Here is a 26,435-nt window from a genome sequence, read left to right on the forward strand (position 1 = left end):
AGTTTAGGAAGAGTAATAAAAACAGAATTTGAGGCTTCTGCTCTATGGCTTTTCCTTGTTGAATTTTTCTTCCAATCCCTAGTGCCATTGTCCCCAAGATCTAATTTATTCTAGTTCCCAAGTTATTAAGACTGTTTTATCTAAGTTTTAGCCAATCAACTTGCTGCTGACTGAGGTCACCCTTGAGGGAAAGAGCCATAAAAACTGGGAAACTCACTCAATGTTGCTTCTTTCCTCCAAGTATTCACTTCCCTCGAGTTCTTGCCTGTTTTTGAATGCTCTTCATTGCTTCCAAGTACATGATTTTTATATATTGTCCAGAGTTTATAGTCATTATCAATGGGTGGGTTCGTCTGATAAGAGTTATTCCACTATTAACAGAACTGGACTCCCATGATTGGGTGCAGCAAGAGTGGATTCCATTCAACTAGTAGCCACATTTGGAGAAAATGAGAGAAAATTAGAAGCAATGTATATGATCAGTAATCACGCATGTGTGTGTGGGTAAGAGTATGTATGTGTGTTGCAGAAGCCAATTTGACTACAAAGTTCTCCACTGAAGAACTTTTATATCTAAGGGCTGAAAATTAGAAATGTACAGCTGTGTACTTGAAATTGAGGGAAGAGAAGTGAGACAAGGAGATGAGTAAGAGGCCAAAGCTGGCATTTGCCCTTGGTGGTTCAAAGCAAGTCTCAAATAAATTGAGGTGCCTCCAGAGTTCTACTTGTGTGGGTTTGGTTAGAGCTTCCAGTAGAGATATAGCTTGTCCAGACTGAAGTCAAATAGTGATTTAAAAAGCTATTTGCAAAGACTACACTCCTGAATCAAGTCCGTACCTAGCCCCTGGAGTGCAGAAGCCCATGAGTGGTCAAAAAGAATAGGGAAGGGACAAAATAAAGCTCTTCTTCATGAGCCCGAGGTGGAGTCAGTTCATCATTAAAGCTGGGTTTGGACAATCTGATGTACCAGATCCCATTCCAGAGATGCAGTTGACCATGCCTGAAACACATGGACTTACAGTAGAGTGTTCCTCTGCAGTTTAGACTGACGGGATGGAACCTAGATGGAAGACGATACTAAAGCAGACACTGTGGATGACCCACCCCAACACCTTCACTGTATAAGAGAGGAAGCTGAAGTCCAGAGAGGTGAAGCGACTTATCACGATTTCCCAGCTCCTTAGTAACAGAGACAAGACTCAACTCCAGATTTTCTGACCCTGAGTCCACTACCCTGAACCTTGAGCACTAGCCAGGACTTTGGGAAACCACAACCCTCTCCAAAGAGAGAGTTCATAGTGAGCAATGGATGCCCTTCTTTCACATGCAACCATGTAAGAAATCAAGACCTTTACAAAATTTACACACAAAAAAATTTACAAAACAGGAGTGCCTGATAACTCATTTTAAATCATTTAACATTTTGCCAGCTGGTATCTGTGAAAAGCAAGGCTGCCGCTTCACTGATCCATTAGCTATTTCAGTAAGTGTATCATTATTTGTCATACTTTGCAAAAATAGACTCCAAATTCAAGTTATTGCATATTTTTCTTCATTACCCAGGTCTAAGAACACACTTAGCTAATGGAGGCATCATATATACCTTCCAAAAAAAAAAAAAATTAAATGACGTTTCTATCAGCAGCACACCACCAACCTCCACACTTATAAAGATACCTTCAGTTTTATTATTGTGTACTTTTAAGTTAAAAATGTTTTTCCCCAGATTTTAGGGGAAACTGTCCTGTTTGTTACAATAAATATATATAAATCATTTGGGGATTTTAAGCACATATTTTAAGTAATATTAAAATGCTTACTTTTCCTATTAAGCTTGGAAATTTCCCGAAGTCAAAGACCATGTCTTGTTCATTATTGCATTCCAACATCGAGCATGATAATATGTAACATATAATACACTTCACCTATGAAGTATTTGTTAAATGACTAGTGGATGAATAAATAAAGAGATTTCTCTTTCAGATGACTCTATTATAGCAAAGCCTCAGTAGGACTGGATTTCTCCAATTTCATATAGCAGTTTCCACCTTGGGCATGTAGCCCTTCAAAAATTCCAGACACAGTTTACCAGAATTCCTACTGTTTCTTCCCTTGCATTGACCTCCACTAGAAAAACCTCATTTTCTTGGGAAAACGTTCTCATGTGACGATAATTGCCAGTAGCAGAATCTATTTGAAAAATAGATCAAAAGCGTAGGATAGACTGTTTGTGTGTGTGTGTGCTTCCCTTCCCGAATCTCAGTGCATTTATATACATAGGATTCAGCAGAGATCTTCAGGGAAAAAGCTTTTCACAGTATTTCGCTTGCCACCACCCTGCTATGGACTTCTTGAAGATGGGAGAATGTCTTCTTTTATATTGCAGGACAATGCCATCTTTATATGCCAGGATTTATCACAATGCCTGTTATATGCTAAGTGCTCATTAAATGCTAGTCAAAATAAGATAGTGAACAAAAACATCAGTGGGCAGGCTCTCCTTTGAATAAATCTGACAATTTGTTTTGTATCCCTTAATCTCAGTTTTCGCCATCCACTTTGATAGAATCCATCTATTGCAGAAAATTAGGTCTATCTGTAGCAGCTTTGAAAAAAATCGACACATGATTATGTTTTGCATGGAGTTAAAGCTATCATTTTAGAAACAAAGAAAATAGTTTTCCATTTGTTAAAAGACAGGTTTCTCCTGTCTTTGCATTTTTGCACAAAGCATCCTTTATTTTGTCAAATGACAAAGCCCGCCTAACAAAGCCCACAGCTATTGGAAGAGTCAGCATGGCAGATACATGTTCCTAGAAGCTTAGGGACATTGTGCTGAGCTTTTTCTAAATCCTAGCCTAGTCCTGCAGCTTAAAGGAAACAACGGAGACCTTCGATCAATACTGAGGCAGGGCCTTAGAGCACCGAGGGAGGAGAGCGCTTCACGCTGACATTGTCAGCTTCCTCAGAGAAGCCAAAACAGGCATCTGAACACTTAGGTGACCTGGATTTTTGGTGGGTGTGTTTTGATGTTGTTTTTGCCCTTTTCTTGGTCGACATCTCAAAACCAAGGACGCTGGTTCCATGTGTCAAATTTAAGGCCGTTTCCAACGTACTGTCCCTACTCTGAAATTAGAAATGCAAGCGGCTCTCTTTGATGAGTTTGCCCACAATGCATAAAGGGAGGCAGAATGATTCCTTTGGAACAACCAAGCTCATCTATTTTGGAAGCTAGTCAGTGATGATGAAGAGTTAGCCCAGCTTCTTTAGACAGGGTCCTATCCATTAGCTACGCGAAGAACAATAATGGGCCAAAACCTGTCACAGTTGAAGAAAGAATGGCCCAATAGGATGTAAACAGACTGCCATGAGTGTCCATCAACTACATTTCTTGCTGGATTTGAGGGTGAACAAAAATTTCAGTTATTATTCATATTACTCATTAAATTTCTATTTTTCCTGTTAGTGTTCCCAAGGCCTTGCCAGGTGTCTTTCAGAATTCTAATGCTCTGATGCCTCTTCATTTGACTGGGGTGGGGAAGGTAGAGTCTGTTGAACCATGCGAAGAGAAATATGAGTTATCTTTCAGGGGGCCCATTTCTCCCCTCCCCCTGCTGGACCTCAGGCCCCTCAAGCCTTCACAATGGCCCCTGCATCGATTCTATTTAGTTTCCTGGCCTCCTGAATCCCCTTACTCCAATCCATCACACAGCAATCCCCCAAAAGCACAGATGAGACCAGTCATCTTCCTACTTAAAAAAAAAAAAATGTCATGGCTAGCAAATAAAATTCAGCCTTGCCTGACATGGAAGGTATTTATAACTTGGTTCTGATTTATCTTCTCAGCTTCATCTCACTCACACATCTAACTCCACTGAACTTGACTGCGAATGGTGTTCACACTTCTGCCACCCCTCCACACCTTTAGTTACGCTGGTCCTCTGCGCTCAAGAAACTGGTCATCAGTTTCCACGTGTCCTGATGCTGACTCCAGGTTGGAAGTCCTCATTCCTCTATTTTCAATTCCCCCAAACATCGTACTGGGTTGGCTTTTAAGCTTTGTTTTCTGTTTTCATATTTTGTGTTACATTTATTTTAATAAACATATTATTTTGCCCTTCCCCTTGTTCTCAAGACTTTAAACTCTTTGAGGTGAGAGGATGAGTCACAGACATTTGAATATTCCATGTAATTTCAGGCACAGAGCCTGGTACGTAATAGGTACTTAGTAAGCATGAATGAATGAATGATTGAATGAAAATGATTTCTTCCATATCACCCTATTTTCCCACACCAGTAGTATGACAGGAACACGAGCCATTTAAGCAGTTTAATTATCTAACCCAAAATGTGGGCTCTGAAGATCAGAGCAAGTCTAGATGCAACAGCTGAGGTGTCAAAACACATTAAAAATAATAATGCAAAAATAACCAGGTGTAATCTAAGCTGAGCATTTTCTTCTGGCACCTCTTCCCCTACCATTCAATTTAGAATTATGTTCTATAATTATCATATCTGCTTAAAGGTCCTATTTTCTGCTGATTCTCAACTAGATAAAATGCATACAGCTCTCCAAGATTGAAAATATTTCTAAGAGGAATGAACTAAGGCTTTAGTTTTAACTTCTTAAATGGAATAAAAAGACACCTCACTTAACATAGGAATTTTTTTAATCAAGAATTCAGCACTGGGAAAGGTTCAGTCATCCATCTGAGACCCATAATTCTGAGAGCACCAGAGAAAACTGGGGTTGCTTAAACAAGTGTGAGGCCATTCAAGCGCTTGGCCGTCACTCAGGACCTTCCATCAAGGATACATTGTTTTGGACACTGTTGGTGATGCAAAGAATAATAAGGTATGGACTCTGCCCTCCAGAAACCTTGCCAAGTCCACGACTGGGTTAAAAGTGAGGTAGGAGACAGGTGGGGCCCTGGACTAGACAGCTGGTGTTTGTCAAGTGGAGTAAAGCTGAAATTTTGTTCTCAGCCAGACACTCCAAGGACAAAGCTAGAGGCAGAAGCGGAGGTCTGCTGAAGTGAAGAGATATGGGGCTCACTCCTGAGGTCAAGGAAAAAGTCCCTGTGTGCACAGGCACAGAAGGCTTCTTGGGGGTCAAAAAGGGAGGAGGTGCCACACTATAATGAGTGTGGGCATGCACCCGCAGGCCTCTGTGGTGGGATCCCTCTTGGCAAAAAGTTGCACACACCTCTTGCGGAGGGTCCTAGGCCCCGTCAGGTGTGAAAAGATGAAACAGGATATTAATAATTGGCCAAAGGTACCCAAAGACCCAGAAGGACTCTCAGTGATTTAAATCACCTCTTTACTGAGCTCCTCACTCAGAATGCCCTCTCTCCTCCGGGTGTGTATTTCTGCCTAGCTTCCGTCTTAAATAAACTGTTTCTCGAAGTGCTCTCCCATTTGTTATGCTGTGGCTCTAATAATAAACTCGTACCTGTTTTTACAGTCTTTGCCTCCTTGAAATAGTTCCACTTTCAAGCGGGGAAAAACAGCCAGGGCTGCTTTGCTTCTAGCCTCTGGTCCCTGGTGATCTAGCAGCTAGGATTCCTGGTTTTCATCCATGCTACACAGGTTCAAATCCTGGACAGGGAATTAAGATCTCTCCTCGGGACTGCTTACTGCTGTCTCTCTGAGATCATAAACATCATGGCAGGTAACACCAAATGCCCAGCCCACAGTTCACACTTCAGCAGAAGTTTCTGATGGTATCTGGGTACCCAGCCTGGCCTGTTAAGAGTCAGTCGTGGGCAGAACTTGCCTCTACATGGAAGGGACAGCTGTCCACGGCTCTGGAGGACCAGCTGGCCACCAAATTTGTTGAATTCACATCCAATTCCTTTCTCATTTTTTGCCTTTACTGATAGCCTCCCTGCCACTCCTTCCTTTTGTTCAAGTTGATGTAATTTCTCATTGGATTAAACTAGAAGCTTCCCAATAAAAAATTCCCTGCCTCCCAACCAGCTCCCTTCTAATCCAGCTGTGTTGTTCCTGTCTGTAGAGGTCTCTTTCAAAACCACAAGTACAAACATGTCATTTTCATGATAAAGATCTGAGTTACTCCCAATAGCCTTCAGGGTTCCGTGGAAGTATTCAACTGTCACCATGATCTGACTTTCTCTGGCCACTTCTCCCGTGAACCCTAAACGTGGCCTTAAGCTCCTCTCACTTGGTGATCCTCACCAGCCCTGAGATAACCACTGTTCTGAATTTTTTTTTCTCCCATCATAATTTATTTGGGGCTTACCAGGTGGCGCTAGCGGTAAAGGACCTGCCTACCATGCAGGAGATGTAAGAGATGCAAGTTCGATCCCTGGATCGGGAAGATCCCCTGGAGGAGGATCCCACTCCAGTAGTCTTGCCTGGGAGAATCCCACGGACAGAGGCGCTTACAGTCCCTGGGGTTGCAAAGAGTGGGTCACGACTGAAGCAACTTAGCACGAAGCAAGCGAGCTGCAACCACCCCACACATCTCCTCCAGGGGGCGCTGCTGTCCCTGGCTCCCGAGCCTCTGCGTGAATTCCATCTTCCGCCTGCAGCGTGGTACCACTCGGCGGCCTGACCTGCACATCTTTCAGTATCCTTCAAGACTCACTTGATCTCACAGTCTGGGAGTCCCGCCTCTCCATGCCCACTGCCCGCTTCACAGGGCTCTACCACTTGCCCACTTAGACAAGGCTTAATCAGTGGCTGGAATCCTCTGCTCTGAAATGAAGACTTCAGTGGGCATCTCTTCAGTCCATTTTCCTATGAATAAACTGCCCAAACATGCCTGGATGCACCTAATGCCTCTCCTTTAACACCTCTGCTTTTCTGCAGAAGCCAACAAGTTTTTTCCCAAGCTTGGTTTCCTCCTCGAGGCTGTCAAGAAAGTTCTGTTCTACTTCCACCCCTGGCCCGCAACAAACACGATTAAAGAGAACTTGGGCACTTCCCTGGTGGTCCATGGGTTGAGAATCCGCCTGCCAATGCAGGTGACACAGGTTCAGTCCCTGGTCTGGGAGGTTTCCACACGACACGGGGCAACCAAGCCTGTGCTCTGTAACAAGAGAAGCCACTGAAATGGGAAGCCCAAATACTGTGACTAGAGCAGTCCCCACTTGCCACAACTAGAGAAAGGCCACGTGCAGCAACAAAGACCCAGTGCAGCCACAAATAAGAGAGAAATTAAAATCAGAGAGTCCTCGGTCAGTTGTTCATGACCTTCACGCTAAAGGAACTCCAGAGCTTTCTCTTAGCCCTAAACGCCACGAGCGAAAGATGGACCTCTTACCAGAAAGGAGTGCTGCCCTAAAAACCTGCTAGTGGTTTGAGAAACACGACCTTGAACAAAGGAAGCAGCTAAAGGGTACATTCCCAGGAATGACAAGAGCAGGACCTGTTCTTCAACAGAGGGAAGAGCCGGTGACCCACGGTGGAAATGAACCAAGCCCTAAAGTAGAGAAAGGTGGGACTATGGTTCTCACTACTTATCTGTTTTATACATAGTATCAGTGGTGTGCACACGTCAGTCACCATCTCCCTGTTCATCCCACCATGCCTTCCCCACTTGATGTCCACGTTTGTTCTCTATGTCTATCCGTTTCTTCTTTGCAAGTAAGTTCACCTATACCATTTTTCTAGATCCATTAATGCATTAATATATGATTTTGTCCTTGTCTTTCTGACTTACTTCATTTTGTATGACAATTTCTATATCCATCCACATCTCTGCAAATGGCACGACTCCGTCCCTTTTTTATCACTGAGTAATGTTCCACTACATACACACACACACACACACACACACACACACACACACACATACACACACATATACACACACCACATCTTTATCCATTCATCCTTCGATAGACATCTAGGTTGCTTCCATTGTCCTAGCTATTGTAAATAATGCTGCAATAAACATTTGGGGTGCGTGTTTTTTTTTCTTGAATTACAGTTTTCTCAGGGTATAGGCCCAGAATTGGGATGGCTGCATCTTATATTATCTCTATTTTTAGTTTGTTAAGGAGCCTCCATACTGTTCTCCATAGCGGTTGCACAATTTACATTCTCACCAACACTGTAAGAGGGGACCCTGAGAAAAGATGGAATATTTGAACTCACAAGTAAGATGAGCTGCAAACACCTGTGTGCACTTAGAATAAATCACAGCTTCTTCCAACAACCTACTAGGATCTACGCAGTGTGACCTCACCTAAATCCAGTCTCACTTTTTACCCCTCTCCTGTCGTTAGCTTCAGGCCCTCTGCCTACCACAGGACCTTTGCACCTGCCAACACCTCTGCTTGAAGGAGCAGGTGCTTCATGTTGGGATCCTTCGCCTCCTTTATAGGTCACAGTTCAACATAGCAGCTTCTCTGAGTGGCTGTCACTAACCTTCCCATTGAAAGGAAACTACCTGCCTCCTATTCATGCTTGTCATCAGCTAAACATATTTTGTTTCCTGCTTCTTCTCAAGATAGGAACCTTATTTTTTCATTCACTGCAGTATTTCCAGGACTTCATACCTGGTACCTAGTAGGCGTTCAATGTTAGTGGAATGAAGTGGGAAAGAAATGCAGAAGTAAAAGAAGGAGTCAAAAAGGAAAAACAGAACTGACAAATAACTAGCTTTCTGTTTCTAAAATCTTGACCTCGAGTCACTGATCAGAAGTTCTGGTTCTATCATCTCACAGGGAGATCGGGTGCCCCTAAACAAGCTGGAAACTCCAGTTATTAATAATTAGGCCCCCAAATCTCTGGAATCCCCCAAAGTATTGGAGTGGCCACACCCTAAGGGAAAGTGGTTGTCAGATGAAGAAAGGATTGTTGAAAACTCACATGGAGACGCTTAAGCAACCTACCCTGTCTCTGTCAATTCCACCCATGACATCCATCAAGTCTTGGGCAGAGGACCTCAGAGAAACTATTTCCTGTTGATCTGGTTCTCATGAGAACAGGCAGAAATCTCTTTTAGATTTGTTTAAAACAAAGTCCATGACTTGATGTGTCTTTTGTACATATTAATTCCACCTGTGGATGAAATGTTTTTCACTCCAAAGTCTACAAGTGCGCAATTTCTCACATGGGTCAGTCATTTGCCTGCATTATGACTGTGGTGGTTTAACAGTGTCCACATGTTTTCTCATGACCCTCCCTTCAGGGATAGAGGTGAATTCCCTACCAAAACTTGAACAGTGACTGGTATTGACTTCTAGGGCTTGCCTGGTGGCTCGGTGGTAAAAGAACTGCTTGCCAATGCAGCAGACCCAGGAGACATGAGTTCGACCCCTGAGGTTTGGAAGATTCCCCTGGAGAAGGAAATGGCAACCCACTCCAGTATTCTTGCCTGGGAAATCCCACGGACAGAGGAGCCTGGCGGGCTATATAGTCCATGGGATTGCAAGAGTCAGACACGACTTAGCAACTAAACCACCACCACCACCAGTGACTTCCAGCCGATAAAAAGTAATGGAAGCAAGACCACGTGACCTTGGAGCATCCTAAAAAGAATGGCCTCCACTTGAGGCTCCATGGGAAGCCAGAGACTACAACATGAACATCTTCAAAATCCCTGGGAGGAGCCCACGAAGAGAAAAACCGAGGTCTCCTGCATCACATGAGTGAGCCACATTTTATTTCTTTTTTAATTTGACTCTTGAAACTGACGTGTCACTGTCTCCTTGGATACAGTTACATGAGTTTTGACAAAGAGACACACACAGCCACGCCACCGTATCAAGATCCAGATAAGTTCCACGACCCTACAAATGCCCTCTTGCGGCCCCACTGTAGCCGACTCGTTCCCCTCACCCCCAGGGACCAGCAAGCACTACTCTGCTTTCTGTAATGGAATGAACCACCTCTCAAAGCAGAACCGCAGCCCAGGCTGAAATCTCAGCTACACAGGGATGAGAAATCTCAAGTTAGGATCACCCAGTCAAGCCACTCCCAAATTGTCCCCTGGAAACTTTCAGAGATAATAAAGGTCTACAGTTTTTTAAGCCACTAAGTTTTGAGGTAACTGTCACACAGCAATAGCTGCACTGTTCGCCTTTGCAAACTCTTCAGTTTTTTAATGCAGAGTGCTTTTCCTTCTTGGAAAAGCCCCAAAGCCCACGTCCCCTGCCCAGGTGCCCTAGGCGACCTGCGGGTGGAAAAAGGTCGCTGAGTGATATGACCAAGCTCATCTTGTTTCGTTGTTCAGATACTCAGTCGTGCCCGGCTCTTTGCGACCCCATGGACTGTAGCCCGCCAGGCTCCTCAGTCCACGGAATTTTCCAGGGAAGAGTACTGGAGTGTGTTGCCATTTCCTTCTCCAGGGGACCTTCCCAACCCAGAGATCGAACCCGGGTCTCCTGGATTGCAGGCAGACGCTTTACCGTCTGAACCACCTAGACTTTCCTAATTCAGTAATGTCTGCTTACCAGACATTATTTAAGAAAATGAAGAGCCAAGACATAGGCTAAGACAAAATATTCATAATGGGTGTATTTGTGTTGATAATATATGGATACCTTCCACTTACTACTCCAGTAATAAAAAGACAGACAACCAATTTTTTTTTAATTGACGAAAGACATGAACAGACGATTCACAAATGTAGATACACAAATGACCAACATTTAAAAATGTTTGACACCATTAGCCTACAAGGAAACACAAATTAAATCCATAATGACATGCTCTGCTACACCCACTAGAATGACTATTATTTGAAAGACAAATGTTGGTGAGGATGTGGAATTCATGCACATTGCTTTAGGGTGTGCAAAATAATGCAGCTACTTGGAAAACATTTTGGCAGTTTCTTTATACAGTTAAAAATGCACCCAACTTATGACCCAATAATTATACTCTGAGATATTTAACAAGAGAAGAAAAAACATCTGCCAACAACAACAAAAGTAATGTTCAGGAAAGCTTTATTCAACATACCACCCTCCCCCACCAAAAAAAAAGAGAGAGAGAGAAGAATGCATAAGCCAATTGCAGGATTTCTGTCTAGAAGAAATCCACTCAGTGATAAAGAGCAAGAAGCTACTTTGCTTTCTATGCAACCAGTGGATCCATTTCAAAGCAATATCAGAAACTAGATCCAGAAACATGCATACTTTCCGTGGTCATTTATACAAAGTTTTAAAAAAAGCAAAACTAAGCTATGGTGAACCAAAGAAGAAAAGTTGCTGGGAATCTGGATTGGGAGGTTAGGGTTGACTGTGAAGGGGCACATGACAATGATGTCATGATGGAAAAGTTACGGATCTTAATAGGAATGTAGGTTACACAGGCATTTGCATGGTTAAAACTCAATGAACTACATAACACAGTATCTCTGCATTTCACCATATATAAAATATATGTCATTTTTTTTAAGTTAGAAGAAAAAATCATAAGTAATTTCTTGTAAAAATATTCAATCGGGATCCTTTTAGAAATTAAAGTGTTTGCTGTGTTTAAAATGAAGAATTTTAGATGATTTATTTAAATCCTGCTTTCTCTATTTATTCATTCATCCAGCAATCATTGAGTGCCTTCTCTGTATCTGTCACTGTTCTAGGTGTTTCTGAACACATCAGTGGGCAAAACAGACATGGATTCCTGCTTTTAAGTTGCTAACAGTCTACAGGAGTAGGGAGAAATCAGGAAAACCAAATTAAATGGGTAAATGTAGTGTCTAAAATCTGAGAAGTGCTAAGAAAGAGAGGAAGCCTTTGACAGTGCCATATCATCCTCCAGCCGCTTAACAACATTTTTTAAAAAATTATGGATATGCCTGTATTTACTGATTAGCATTTTTGCCTTCGTTAATTGATGGATCACGCACTAAAAGATTTCCAGAAATAGCAGACAGTGTGTGTGTGTGTGTGTGTGTGTGTTTCAGAACTTGCTAGGTTATCATCATTGCTTTATTCCCCAAGCTTTTGCAATATTTAATGCCTGAAAGCATATATATCAAGATGTCACCTGAGGTGAGTGGAAAGGTTGGTTTCAAGGACACTGTGTTCAATGCAAATCCCATTTCGTGTGCTACTGAGTCAGAATCACACTTAGTTATCAAGTCCTAGAGCAGCTCTTTTTGTCTTCTGTATAAAAAGACCAACCACTCAAATGTTACAGAATTCAGACACCCAAGTCATTAAGATGTGGTTGTACATAAAAGAGGCAGCCCTGATAATTCAAAACAGACATGAAGAATGTGCTCTAGGACTCGTTCTTCTCCAAATCATAATATCTGGCACAAAACATAAATAAAGCCCTCTTTTTCTCCTTCAGTGCCTGCCGTGAAGGAGTCACTGAGCAGACTTGTTATCTGCCAGGAACAGCGAGTTGTGGAGAGGCCTTCAGCTAAAAAACACTTCTCCTGTATTTTTTAACAAGGCAGAGACTGAGAACACAAGTAATTCCCCAACAGACAGCAATAGGACCAACAATTCAAAAGCATCTGCGACGTGGTTATCCAACACACCGAAATATTAAGCTCAGTGTTGTGTCTCTTTAGCTACAAGACCGACACAAAAATAAAGTGGTTTTGCTCTTTGCTCTTATTTCTTGTTTTTAATCATGTATCTTGGAAAACTCAGTCTCTCATCAGGCTCCACAGATGTCCTAATGGACCTCCAATCTTAAATCTATGCCGAATCACCAGATTCCTCCATGATAATGTGTGTATTTGTCAGTTACCTCTTATGTTTTCCTCTCTTTTACCAGAACATGCATGATTCTGCTCACAGGGAATGCCTTCTCACCTGCTAAAATGCCACCCACATTTCTAGTTGCAACACAAGTCCCTCTCTTTAGTGAAGTCTTCCCTAACCAACACAGTTAGAAGTGACCCTTTCCTCCTCTCAGCTCACTCAGCATGATCTTCTATCCCATCTATTCGATCTAGACATGTTCTAGGTTCATCCTCTTAGAGGCTCATAGCCCAGTCAGAATGATAAGAATTGTAGGCTCCACAAACCGAACCCAATTTAAATCCAGATTGCATTCTCAAAAGTGATTTCCAAATTCTGTTATTACAGTTATTAAGATGGATGATCCCCGGGTCAGTCCCTAAAAGAGTATCTAACCCATAAAATATCTGAGATACAGTAGAACACCCTTTGCAGAATTATGTTTCTGAGAAAATGCATTTCTACGTCTACAATGCCAGCAGCAGCTGATCAAAACTGTGTAGGTCATCCAAAACTGCTTGAGTGGCCGCTGACAATCAAATACTCCACTAGGTCCCACAGACTGGTTTCTGGCTTCCTTAGGAATCCATAGGACTGATCCTCATTCTATGACTTACAAGTCTCCACTTCGCAGCTTCTATGAAATCTCACATGGACTTCTGATGCTCCGTGGTTTCCGAGCAACAGAAAATACGTGTCAGGTGGGGGAATGGAAAGAGCCAAGTATTGATTCCACACTGGTCCACAGCACTGTCTTACCTCAACTTCCTAATACGCATGCAGAGGTCTCGGGCTTACTTTAAGCCATGAAATAGAGTCAACGGGCTGCTTTATTTCAGCTGACTTCATAAAAGCACAAAAATTTAAAACTAAGATAATGGCATTTGGCCTTTGTTGCATCTGCTCTCTTACAACTCATGTACAAAAGCATTCGTTTGATAAGGTGCTTAAAGATAAAGCAGAAAGAAAAACTCTGGTTCATGGATGGGTCGCTCTGATCTGAAACACAGTCAATCAAAATCTGACAACCTTAAATACTTTGAAAGAAAGGGGATGACAAAATGTCATTTCATGTCCATTTCCGTTTCCTTCTATTCCTTTTGGAGAAGCCTAGAATTGTCCTTAGTAAGCAAAGCAACAAGAAGAATCATCCTAATTTGTGAAAACACCATCCTTTCTCAGAAAGCCCAGTTCCGCGGCAGAAAGCAGAAGTCTCCCTTACCTCTTAGTTCGCCCATGTCCAGCGTCGTCCCCAGCTGCTCCAACAGAGCGACCCGTGCCGCGTTCTTTTTGTGCTTCTTGCCATCATAGTGCTGCTGAGCCATCAGCGGGTTGTTGAACCAGGCCGCACAGAGCCCACAGTATCTGTCTGAATCTCTCCTTTGATAGGGAGGTGGAACCACTGGAGCCGTGTCCACTCTCGGGGGTTTAAGTGAGCTCAGAGGCGTGGCTGGGGAGAAAAAAAAGAAAAAAACAGAGAGAACCGCAAGCCAGGTTAGTCCCTCCTGAATGCAAATCTCTTTGGTATCTGAAAATGGAAGAGTCTCATGTTTATTCTAGAGCTCAAAAATCCAGGAACTTGGGAAATTGCAGGAAAGAGAACAGAAAAGATCATGAGTGAAGAATCTTGAGGACCAGGGTATCATTAACAGCTAAGAAGGCCGAAGCCACTTAAAGCCAGTTACTTCATGAGTGTGCTCCATGGACTGAAAGCACCAACATCACCTGTAGTTTATTGAAGATGCAAATTTCAGGTTCAGTCCTGGACCACAGGATGAGAGCGTACATTCATGAGAGCTTCAGGTGACTCACGCAAATTAAACTTGGAAAGCACTGAATTAGGATTCAGTGGTTCTTATCCTTGACTGAGGGTTAGGATCATGAGGCAGGGGTTGAACACTGTGATTTTGAACCTGGGCTACAATTAAAAATTCCTCATTTATTGCGATCAGGGATTGCAGTCTGTTATGGTTTCATCTGATAGTTTGGGAGAGCACTCTTTGGGAGGAAAGAAACGTTTTGTTTTGTTTTTTAAATAAACTGTCGGAGGTCAAGAAATGATTTATTAACCAAAGCCAAAACTTCAAGTAAACATTGAACAATCAGGACTTGAAAGATTCTGAATGAATGAATTAGACATCTGTGCGCTATAAATGGATAGAACTAATAAATAAGGGATTTGCCAAAGTGATAGAAACAGATCCATCAGTTGCATAGATTGGACCAATTGACAAAGTCATGCTAATTTTATTGTCAGTTACTTCTGTTTATTGGGCGAGGTTATTTTCAACCCAAACCTGCTAAAATTGATGTTGAAAGTACAGTATTTTTTTAGACCAAAAGACAAACACCACAGAGCAGATGTTGCTTATCTAAACTGAAAAGATGGGACTCTCACTATTTTGAGATACACAGCCTCAGCTATTAACACATTCCATTGTGAGCTTACAGTTATTTTGGGTTCAAGGGTGAAAAAAAAAAAAAAAAGAATCTAACTTGGAAGGGTTTACTAACCGAAAACATAATTAACTTTTTTAATGCATTACAACATTCAGTTGCTTGCGTCTTTTCAATAATTATGAGTTGGATTATTGCCCTTTTCAGATGATGAACTTCGGAGATGTCAAAGTTTGGTTTTTTCTTTTCTTTTTTTAAAAATACTTATTTATTTGCCTGGACCAGGTCTTAGCTGTGGCATGTAGGATCTAGCTCCCCAACCAGGGATCAAACCCATGCCCCTGCGCTTCCATGCAGAATGTAAAAATAGTGCAAATGAACACTTGTGCAAAACAGAAACGAACTCACAGACACACAAGCTTGTGGCTACTAGAGGGGGACTGGAGGGACAAACTAAAAGCATGGGATTCATACACACCAGTTACTACACGTGCAACAGATTGAGCCTCAAGGATTTACTGTACAGCGCGGGGAGTTACACCCAATATCTTCCAGTCATCTAAAACGGGGTATAATCTGCAAAAATACTGAATCACTATGTTGTACAACTGAAACTGACACAAATTTGTAGGTCAACTGTGTCTCAATAAAAGATAAATAATTGATATACAAGTAAACACTTGCTAAAGGACATTTTAATTCAGAAAATGTCTGCATGGCACAATACCTAGAGAGCCTTTTTGGACCTACCCAGAGATTTCACCATTAGGGAAGTTTTTAGCTACTCTGGATGAAACCGAGTGGTATTATTTCTATAGGGACTTAAGAGAAATAAGAAGTCTCTTGAAAGCCTCATTGCCAGACTCGGTAATACATCACCCGGTGATGATAAAACTCCAGCTGGGGCTGCACCGCTCCTGCAGCCACCCAGAATCACTCTGCTCTGACTTAGAAATGCTAATAAAAGCTACAAATATGCAGTTGACCTGTAATGTGAAAGGACTTCTATCCACTTTTCTGAAGGAAATTGGATCTTTCTTCCAAAGTTTCCAGCATCTTTATCAATTTCTGAGGATTTATAGCTATCCATGGTTTTGGATAGAAATGAAAAACATATCAAATGTTTGCAGTCTGAATGAACGCTGACTCGTAAAGCATAATTTATTCTTCTCTAAACTGGACCTTAAAAAACATCTCAGAGTTGATTTTATCAACTGCTACCTTATATACCACATTCTGGCAGGAGCAATACACCATAGAATATTCATCAAATAAGATAATCTTATCTTGTGCATAAGGAAGTAGTTTAACATTGCATTTGCATGGGAGCTTCTTCTCTTTAATAATCCTACCATCCTGGTACAGACCCAGAGTTTAATTTTTCTTATGCTTCTATGTCTAACTGTCTTCATCAATTGAAACTAAGTTTATATTCCCTATGTGTGTGTGTTAGTTGCTCAGTTGTCTCCGACTCTGCGGAGTCAGAACTGTTATCACGCCAGGCTCCTCTGTCCATGGGATTCTCCAGACAAGAATGTTGGAGTGAGTTGCCATTTCCTACTCCAGGGGATCATCCCAGCCCAGGGACTGAACCTGGGTCTCTCACATTGCAGGCAGATTCTTTACCATCTGAGCCACCAGGGAAGCCCATATCCCATATAGGCAAACAAAGGTAGTAGCTGGGAATGAAAACAGCTTTGACTCAAAACTGGAAATCAAAGTTGGGTTGGACCCCACCACGCCTGAACTGCGTGACCTTCAGCAAATCTCTGATGCCTCTGGTTCCCACAAGGTTATCTCTGCATATTTCAGAGAGTACAAATAAGGCCTTTCATTCTGGAAATTTTGCATTCAAACAGGAAGCCATTTTCCTCTGATTCGTTGATCACAGTATCCAAACCCTCAATGCAGCTTTTGGCAGGACAGCAGTGTATCTGTGACCGAGAGTGTTCCTAGGACATAGGGCTTTCAGAGCTAAAACGGGAAAGTGAAGTAAAGTGAAAGTCGCTCAGGCATGTCTGACCCTTTGCGACCCTATGGACTGTACAGTCCATGGAATTCTCCAGGCCAGAATACTGGAGTGGGTAGCCTTTCCCTTCTCTAGGGGATCTTCCCAACCCAGGGATCGAACCCAGGTCTCCCACATTGCAGGTGGATTCTTTACCAACTGAGCCACCAGGGAAGCCTATAATGGGAAAAGTTCTGAGCAAACGGGGGTGAGTTGATCACCCTAGCCTCTGGGATCAGACCTGATTTAACATCCCACTGGAGAAAAGAATTAAAGGGAGAAAAAGTTCAGAAATAACTGCTCAGGAGACTAGAGCAGGTTCTCTTTCAACCAAGCAGAGAGGATCCATTGATAGTTCTCAAAGGCTTACTCGCTGGATCATTAGTGGGTATCCTTAGCCAGAGAAGGCAGTAACACAATCTCCAGGAAATGGTGTAATGGTGTTCTCACTGACCTGCATGCCTTCCAGTCCAGAGTCACACGAAGACCTTCAACCCCCACACCCATCCAAGTGAGGCTTCACTAACATCTCTTAGTTCCAACACTTTCTCTCTTCCTCTCTTTCTTCTTTTTTCCTCCTTTCCTCCTTTCCTCTCTCCCTCTTTCATTCATTCTCACAAAGAATTTGGGGGCTTCTGAAATAACCCTGTAAATGGATTCATTTTAAAACAGGTGATTTTCTACTAATTCAAAAAGACACATGCACCTCAATGTTCACAGCAGCATTATTTGCAATTGCCAATACATGGAAGCAACATAAGTGTTCATCGACAGATGAACTGATAAAGAATATGTGGTACATATATATATACAATGGAATATTACTCAGCCATTAAGAGGAATGGGATTTTGTCATTCGCGGCAACATGGATGGACTTCAAGGGCATTATGCTAAGTGAAATAAGTTAGAGAAAGACAAATACTGTATGATATCACTTATATGCAGAATCTAAAAAATACACTGAACTACTGATGATAACAAAAAAGAAGCAGACTCACAGATACAGAGGACGAACCAGTGGTTACCAGCGGTTACCAGTGGTTACCAGTGGTTACCAGTGGTGAGGAGGAAGGTGTGATACAGGGCAGGGTGTGAGAGGTACAAATTACTGGGTGTAAGACAGGCTCAAGGATATATTGTACAATATGGGGAAAACAGCTAAAATTCTGAAATAGCTAAATGGAAAGTAACCTTTAAAACATATAAAAATTAAAAAATAATAATAATAAAAGTCCATAATACATTCCCCCGAAAAGTATGTGGTTTTCTTACTTTAGAGTTTTTATCCACAATACTAAGTCTTCCAAGTTTTGTGATATTATGCAGTTTATGCCATCTGCTGCTGTATTTTTTTTTTTAATTTGAGTTGTCCCCAAATCCAGCTTGACCAATGGGGCAGCTTGAAGCTCGGGAGATAAATCAGCCAGTGTAGGACTCCTAATTAATAAGCAGAAAAGGAAATTGCAGAGATCAGCTCTCCTGACTTGAGACCCAGCACCATACTTCAACGTCAACTAGTTTCCAGTGATGTCAAGGGTGCTACAGGCCAAATACCCTAACAGATGAGCTACAGAGTCAGAATACATCTCCCAGGCTTCAGCATCTGTTCTCAGTAGGGATTATTTGAAAATATGCATGTTCTCTTAAAATAATTTTCCTAATTTCCAGGCCCTATGATAAACTGCCTTTCCTTTCTCTCTCTCTATTTTCCTATCCTAAACCAAATTCATGACAGGAGGAATTCTTCTGCAAGCATCGCTGTTTTCTGCACATGCTGTTGACAGTTCAGTGTGACCAGGTCACTTAGTGCCCGGCTGAAAAGTGGCTGTCCCTACGCAGCTGTCCCTACGCAGCTTAGCCCAAACAGCCCAGCCCCTTCTTCACGTAAATGCCTCAACTCCATGCAAACTGTGTAAAGTTGGGGCTCAAAATGTAAACTCCCTTTGTGCCTCTCACAGAGGACAGCATTCCCTTTTGTAGATAGTAAATGCCCAATAAACATGTGATGAATAAGGGAAGAAAAGAACTAGTAAATTTCAGTTAATATCAACTTTCATGTTTTAATAAATGCCTTATGATAGCTAAATTTAAAATCTTTGATAATTTCATTAAACTTACTTTATAGGATTAAAAACAAGTTAGATGTTCATAAGTGGGATGAATTAAATAAATTGTGTCTCTCTACACTCTGAAATGACCCAGGTTCAATCCCTGGGTTGGGAAGATCCCCTGGAGAAGGAAATGGCAACCCACTCCAGCATCCTTGCCTGGAAAATCTCAAGGACATAGAAGCCTGGTGGGCTGCAGTCCATGGGGTCACAAAGAGTCGGGCCAACTAAGCAACTAATACTTACTTACACTCTGAAATACAGCAGTCAAAACTATGTTTTAGAAAAAATATTTAGCGACCTGGAGAAATGTGCAAGTTATAAATGAAAAGACAGAGATTACATGGGGGATGTAAACCAAATTACTTATTAAATTATGTACATAGACATATAAAACTATGAAGACTAGCAGGCTGTAAATAAAAATCTTAGGCAATGGTTATTTTTAAGTTGTGGATTATGGACGATGTGGTTTATACTCATGGATATATAACCCTTGATGCGGGGAAAATCATTTTTATTTTTCATCTTATATAGAGGCCACATTTCATGCTAACTTGTTTTAGTGCAAAGTCCAGAAAATGGTGCTTAGGGGACTTTTGGTGCCACGATCGGGTCTTAAATTAAATCTCACAAGATGTTTACTGCAGTGATTTATTCATTAATTTATTTTTGATTGGGGGGATGGGCTGGGCGAAAGCTGACTCAGTCAGAATATGATGTAAAAGCTCCAGCTTCTCCCACAAAGGTACTGGGTGACTCCTTTCCCACTACAGCCAGTCCCGAAATGGCTCTCATGATTTAGACAAAATGAAGCATCTCTCTTCCTTCTCATCTGATGTTAGGCAGTGAATACTGCTATCTGAGGTTGCAAGATAGAATAGAAAAATCCATGTGCTATTTCTTAGATGCCATGAAGAAAATTAAAGAACACGATCAGATAACCCATATTCCAAAGCACGTGCCATTAAACACTTCCTGAGAATAAACAAAGATGAGGGTGACTTACCAGACCATCATTCCGATTCAGTTTTGTATCAACAGTCTGAGAATAATCAGCCTATTAGCAAGAACTGCTTCCTCGCCCACACGGCATTCATAGATCATCAGTCTTCATTAATATCCTATTCATAGATCATTGATTTTCATTAATATAGGATAATTCCCTCTAGTTCAGTCACTGATAAGGTTCTAAATATCTTAAGTATGCTTGTTTTCTGCAGAATCCTAATCTTTGAAAATAAATCATTAAATAGAACTTCAGAGGAGATAAAAGCCCTTTTATGACTTTCTCATGTTGCCTGACAAAAGAATTCCAGGGCTGTGATGCTCCACATTCTTCTAGGCATTGAGATAAGGAGGACAGAATGTAAGTTTCACGAGGACAGAAGCTTTATCTATTTTGTCCGCTGACATATTCCAGGTGCTCGGAACCAGTGCATGCGGAATGAGGGGGAAAATGTCTTCTCCATTGAGCTATTTATTTACGAGAAGGAATCACATTTTACTTTAGGACAGGGGTCCCCCACCTCCAGGATCTAATGCCTGATGGTTTGAGGTTGACTTGATGCAATAATAATAGAAATAAAGTGAAAATAAATGCAATGTATTTGAATCATCCCGAAACCAAGCCCTAACCTGTGTCTATGTAAAAATTCTCTTCCATTAAATCAGTCCATGGTGCCCAAAATGGGGTTTCCCAGGTGACTCTAGTGGTGAAAGAACCCATCTGCCAATGCAGGAGACAGTAAGAGATGTGGGTTCAATCCCTGTGTTGGGAAGATCCTTTGGAGGAGGGCATGGCAACCCCCTCCAGTATTCTTGCCTGGAGAATCGCACGGACAGAGGATCCTGGTGGGTTATGGTCAATAGGGTCACAAAGAGTCGGACACGACTGAAGCGAAGCACACACACACACTTTAGGACTCTCTGCTAGGATGACATGATAGCATCCTCTCTGTTCCAGACTGATCTGAACACTCCCTGCTGCACTGTGGCTACCGTACACTCAAGGCACTCGGTCTTCAAACACTGTTCAGTTAAGATACTCTATTCCCTCTGAGGTCATTCTCAGAATCTTTAGTTATAGCCCCTATTCTCAAACTATGTGCAGACGTGCCCTGGACAAGGCAGTGAACAAAGAGGAGAGCCCATAGGATCTTTGACAATCCTAGAAGGCATGGTGAATCCCTCAGACCCCATGGGAACCTCTACCTCCAGGTAAAATTCAGTTTCAGCATGAGATGCTACAATCCCTTCCGTGCGCTCCACATTCCCAGGAAGCTGGACTTCCGGAGGCTGCCGTGTACCTCCAATCCATCCAACCAACCAATGAGGAACAGGGAATACAGTTGACAGCATCCAGTCTAATTCTAAGATTTGAGAAATCACACGGTGCCCGACAGGCGAACGCACCCATTAGTCAGTGTGGTTATTTGAGGATAAAGTGCAAAGTTAAGACTTCTCTCAATGTATGCACATTACTTTTGCACATGGTTGCCAAGTCATTAGGACATAAATACTCATTAAGTTGTTTGGACCCGAAGAGTTATGACATCATCCGGCTGTATTCTTTGCTTACTGCTTGAGCAAGAATTAATGACCGGCTAATTGGACACTGCTTGAAGTGCCTCTCCTCACAAATCTCAAACAAGAGGCAGAGTCAGCTTCCCGGAGAGGGACTCTTGACTCACTGCCACCCCCACGCCCAGCCCCAGGAGGTGCCATCCTTAGAGTGGTGGGCGAGAGAGCATCACCGCAGACCATCGTGGGTACAGTGAGAGGGGGTGTGTGGGCCGCTGAGCCTGGGAACAGATACCAACTCCTGCTCTTTTCATTCTGCTATCGTCCCCAGCGTCACCTAATCCATACTCCATGCTCAAGGGGTGGGCATGATTTACTTATCCAGAAGCATCAGCTATGCAACCAGGGAGCCAGCTTCCTGGGATCGTTTCTTATAGCCTATGAATATTTATAGAGGATTAAGAGATGAGAAAAGTGATCCGTGCCAGAAGCACAGCGGAGATAAAGTGCCAGCTAAGTTTAGAGGAAGACAGAGAAAGAGGTGGCCTTTTGGCCTGGGCTGGAGGGAGGCTGAGACATTAGAAGTCATTTTAAAGAAGTTGGTGCTGGCACTGTCCCCGAGGAGAACGCGTGCGTGTCCGCTTTCCTCCTTCACCCTTAGCCAGCATCCCCCCCAAGCCAGTGCCCCCAAAGGGTCTCCTGGCTTCTCCATCCAACCTCGGCTATGAGCTTCTTTAAGCCCACATTCCTAAAAGAAACACTGATCGCAACAACCCAGAGTTGGCAGGTTATGAAAATTGCCACTACTTCGTATTTATTTTTAATTTATTTTTACTTGGAGGATAATTGCTTTGCAACGTTGCATTGGTTTCTGCCATACGACAATGTGAATTGGTTGTTGTTCAGTTGCTCAGTCATCTCCGACTCATCGAGACCCCAGGCTTCCCTGTGCTTCACTCTCTCCCAGAGTTTGCTCAAACTCAGGCCCACTGAGTCAATGATACCATCCAACCATCTCACCTCCTGTCTGCCCCTTCTCCCGCCCTCCGTCTTTCCCAGCCTCAGGGTCCTTCCCAATGAGTTGGCTCTTTGCAACAGGTGTAAGTATACATAGATTCCCTCCCTCCCATCTCAGCCCTCTAGGTCATCACAGAACACGGGGTTGGACGCCCTGCGCTAGTGGACTTCCCACTAGCTATTTTATACACAGGAACGTATATGTTTCAATGCTGCTCTCAACTCGTCCCACCTTCTCCTTCCCCTGCCGTGTCCACGAGTCTGTTCTCTACGTCTGTGTATTTAAAACTTTGGATATTAGCTTTGCATATATTTTGCATGTATCTATTTGGCTAATCCAAACAATCTAGAAATAAAAGTACCTTGTATTAACTACCACTTAGAAACTGCTTGGTCTGTGTCCTTGGGAGTCAGCTCTATAAACCTCAAAGTAACTCAAGAACTTCCAGAGGTCAGACTGTGACACAGACGGGGCTCTTTGGCTCTGTCACACCACTTGCCCTCCAATCCTGGATCAAGAGAGAATCCAGAATATCAAAAGCTAAAGCAAGAAGGTTTTCCAGTCGCAGTGAGTTTAAGGCCACAGACTTATAGCACTGCTTCTCATCTTAGACAAAAGTTGGTGGACAGAGAATGAGGTTTTAGGCTGGATGAGACTTTGAAGGGAAATGTTAGAAAATCATCAGGCAATCCAGTTTTCCTGAGGAAACAGAAGCCTACTCAGAACCTGAATTTCTTACATGTAGATGACACCACCCTTATGGCAGAAAGCAAAGAGGAACTAAAGAGCCTCTTGATGAAAGAGGAGAGTGAAAAACCTGGCTTAAAACTCAACATTCAAAAAATGAAGATCATGGCATCCGGTCCCATCACTTCATGGCAAGTAGATGAGGAAACAATTCAAACAGTGACAGACTTTATTTTCTGGGCTCCAAAATCACTGCAGATGGTGACTGCAGCCATGAAATTAAAAGACTCTTGCTCCTTGGAAGAAAATCTATGTCCAACCTAGACATCATATTAAAAAGCAGGGACAATACTTTGCTGACAAAGGTCCATCTAGTCAAAGCTATGGTTTTTCCAGTATTCATGTATGGATGTGAGAGTTGGACTATAAAGAAAGCTGAGCACCAAAGAATTGATGCTTTTGAACTGTGTTGTTGAAGAACACTCTTCAGAGCCCCTTGGACTGCAAGGAGATCCAACCAGTCCATCCTAAAGGAAATCAGTCCTGACTATTGGAAGGACTGATGCTGAAGCTGAAATTACAGTACTTTGGCCACCTGATGTGAAGAACTGACTCAATGGAAAAGACCCTGGTGCTGGGAAAGATTGAAGGCAGGAGGAGAAGGGGAAGACAGAGGACGAGATGGTTGGATGGCATGACTGACTCAATGGACATGAGTTTGAGCAAGCTCTGGGAGTTGGTGATGGACAAGGAAGCCTGGCATGCTCTAGTCCATGGGGTCGCAAAAGGTCAAACACAACTGAGTGACTGAACTGAACTGAACTATTCATCCTTAGCCATCCCTTTAACCATGGTTTTGACCACAAATTGCACACTTCATTTCCAGACAGACACAGCCTAAAGAGAATGCATGAGAAAGAACAGAATGATCTCAACTGAAGACTTTCTACCATTAACAGCCAAGGAGGGTGAAGCCTCTTAAAACTTGCTACTCTGAGTGTGCCCCATGGATCAAAAACATCAACATTGCCTGGCAGTTTATTGGAAATGGAGATCTCAGGTCCAATCCTGGGCCACTGGATGAGAACATTCATAATGTATGAGAGCTTCAGGTGACTCGTATGCAAATTAAATTCTGAAAACATTGAATTAGGAATCAGCGGTTTTCACCCCTTTCTGAGGCTTAGAATCACCTGGTTGAACACTTATGCACTCTAGGTCACACTGTAGGCCAATTAAATCAGAATCCTTTGGCTCAGGGCTGAGCATCAGTAGGTTTCAAAGTTCACAAACTGCTTCCAGTGTGGGGTCAGGGCTGGGAACTATGGGACTGGAAGGACACCATCTGGCTTGGACCCTGGGTTCACCTTGACCTTACCAAGCACCTGTGACCCCTTGTCTCATCCATTTGACTATAACTAGCACCATCTTTCCCTTGAGACCTACAGCACCATGCCGGCCCATCTTTATTTTTAAGTGGCCTCTTGTCCAATGACAGGTAGAATTCAGGAACTTGGAGCCAAGACAGAGCCTTCCTGGCTTAGCACACAGTCCCCCAGGACATCTTTCCAATCCCCTCCTGTCAGAGGGGAGGTGGACCATGCATTAGATGCCGTTTGGGCAGTTTTACTGCAGATGTTAGGGCTTCCCAGGTAGCTCAGTGGTAAAGAAACTGCCTGCGCTGCAGGAGACACAGGAAACGTGGGTTTGACCTCTAGGTTGGGGAGACCCCCTGGAAAAGGACATGGCAACCCACTCCAGTATTCTTGCCTGGAGAATCCCATGGACAGAGGAGCCTGGCGGGCTACAGTCCATGGGGTCGCAAAGAGTCGGACGCGACTGAGTGGCACAAGCACGCACTGCAGATGTTATTTTCAAAATAAATATCCCTTCCCTCTCCTTTTCAAATGAACAGATTTCTGATTTAATAAACTCTAAAATTATTTTAAGTCTATGGCCATAGCACCCTGAATGTACCTGATTTCCACTGGTCTTGGAAGCTAAGCAGGGTCAGGTCTGGTGAGTGCTTAGATGGGAGAACACCTGGGAATACTGAGTGCTGTAGGCTTTAAAAAGAAAAAGTAAATAAATAACAAAAAGTTTAAGAACGATTATATTTTGCTACATTAATTCTACAGAAGTCCATGTATCTTTTTAAACAAATTGAAGAGATAATGGGAATGGGAAAAGATAACCATGTCTTTTAAATGAAATCCAACAACAACTCAGGATGGAGTTTTTAATTATACAAAAAAAAAATTTGATGCTAATGGTTCAACCTCATATCATTATTATCAGGATTCAAAGTACCTGCTTGGGGGAAAAAATACTTCCATGGTCCAGTGGCTAAGACTCCATGCTCCCAATACAGGGGTCCCAGGTTCAATTCCTGGTCAGGGAACTTAGATCCCACATGCTGCAACCAAGAGCTGGCATGCTAAAACTAAGTAAGACCCAGAAACAGTCAAATAAATATTTTAAAAGAAAAAATTTTACGTAAAAAAAAAAAAACCTGCTTAATAAACACCAGTTCCCCAGCATCCCGGCCGTAAGGAAAACTAAGACTGGAACTCAGATCTCCTAGCCCTGGCTCTGTGGTTTCCCACTCGCCTGCACTGCCTTTAGTTCTGCGAAGCTGGTCCACAGTCTGGCCCAGCAAGGACCAGCAACACGGTGAGCTTGAGGAAGGGCAGAGTCGGGTGAGAATAAGCTCATTTAGTGGTAACGAAATGTTCACATAGCTTGTCGTAAGTTTCTGGTATTACAGTAAGTGGTGTGTGTTACAGAATTATACACACAAGCCAGAGAGCTGGCTTAAAGAAGAACAGGGCATGAAGGATTACATACACCATTGTTGTATGTAAATAGTTAAAGGCTTTGGAATGGCTAAACCACAAGAAAGGAGGCTAAAGACTAAATATCTCTTGGGACTCATCGAGGATGATGCCCTTTGGACTGATGGCCAGCTGTTTTCCAAATCTGCTCAAGAAGGGAAATGGACTGAGTCTGGAACAGT

The 26,435-nt window shown here is 42.7% G+C and overlaps 1 protein-coding gene across 3 annotated transcripts in view; it reads right to left on the reverse strand.

Annotated features, from left to right (window-relative positions):
- ZMAT4 (zinc finger matrin-type 4) overlaps positions 1 to 26,435 on the reverse strand; it is a 361,620-nt gene that overhangs the window by 117,315 nt on the left and 217,870 nt on the right. For all 3 annotated transcript variants that reach the window (XM_043893609.1, XM_043893611.1, XM_043893610.1), the window contains exon 5: positions 13,900 to 14,127. In XM_043893609.1, coding sequence (XP_043749544.1) covers positions 13,900 to 14,127 — 228 coding nt within the window. The remainder of the gene's footprint in view (positions 1 to 13,899; positions 14,128 to 26,435) is intronic.

This window comes from Cervus elaphus, chromosome 32 (assembly GCF_910594005.1).
Source record: "Cervus elaphus chromosome 32, mCerEla1.1, whole genome shotgun sequence".
NCBI lineage: Eukaryota > Metazoa > Chordata > Mammalia > Artiodactyla > Cervidae > Cervus > Cervus elaphus.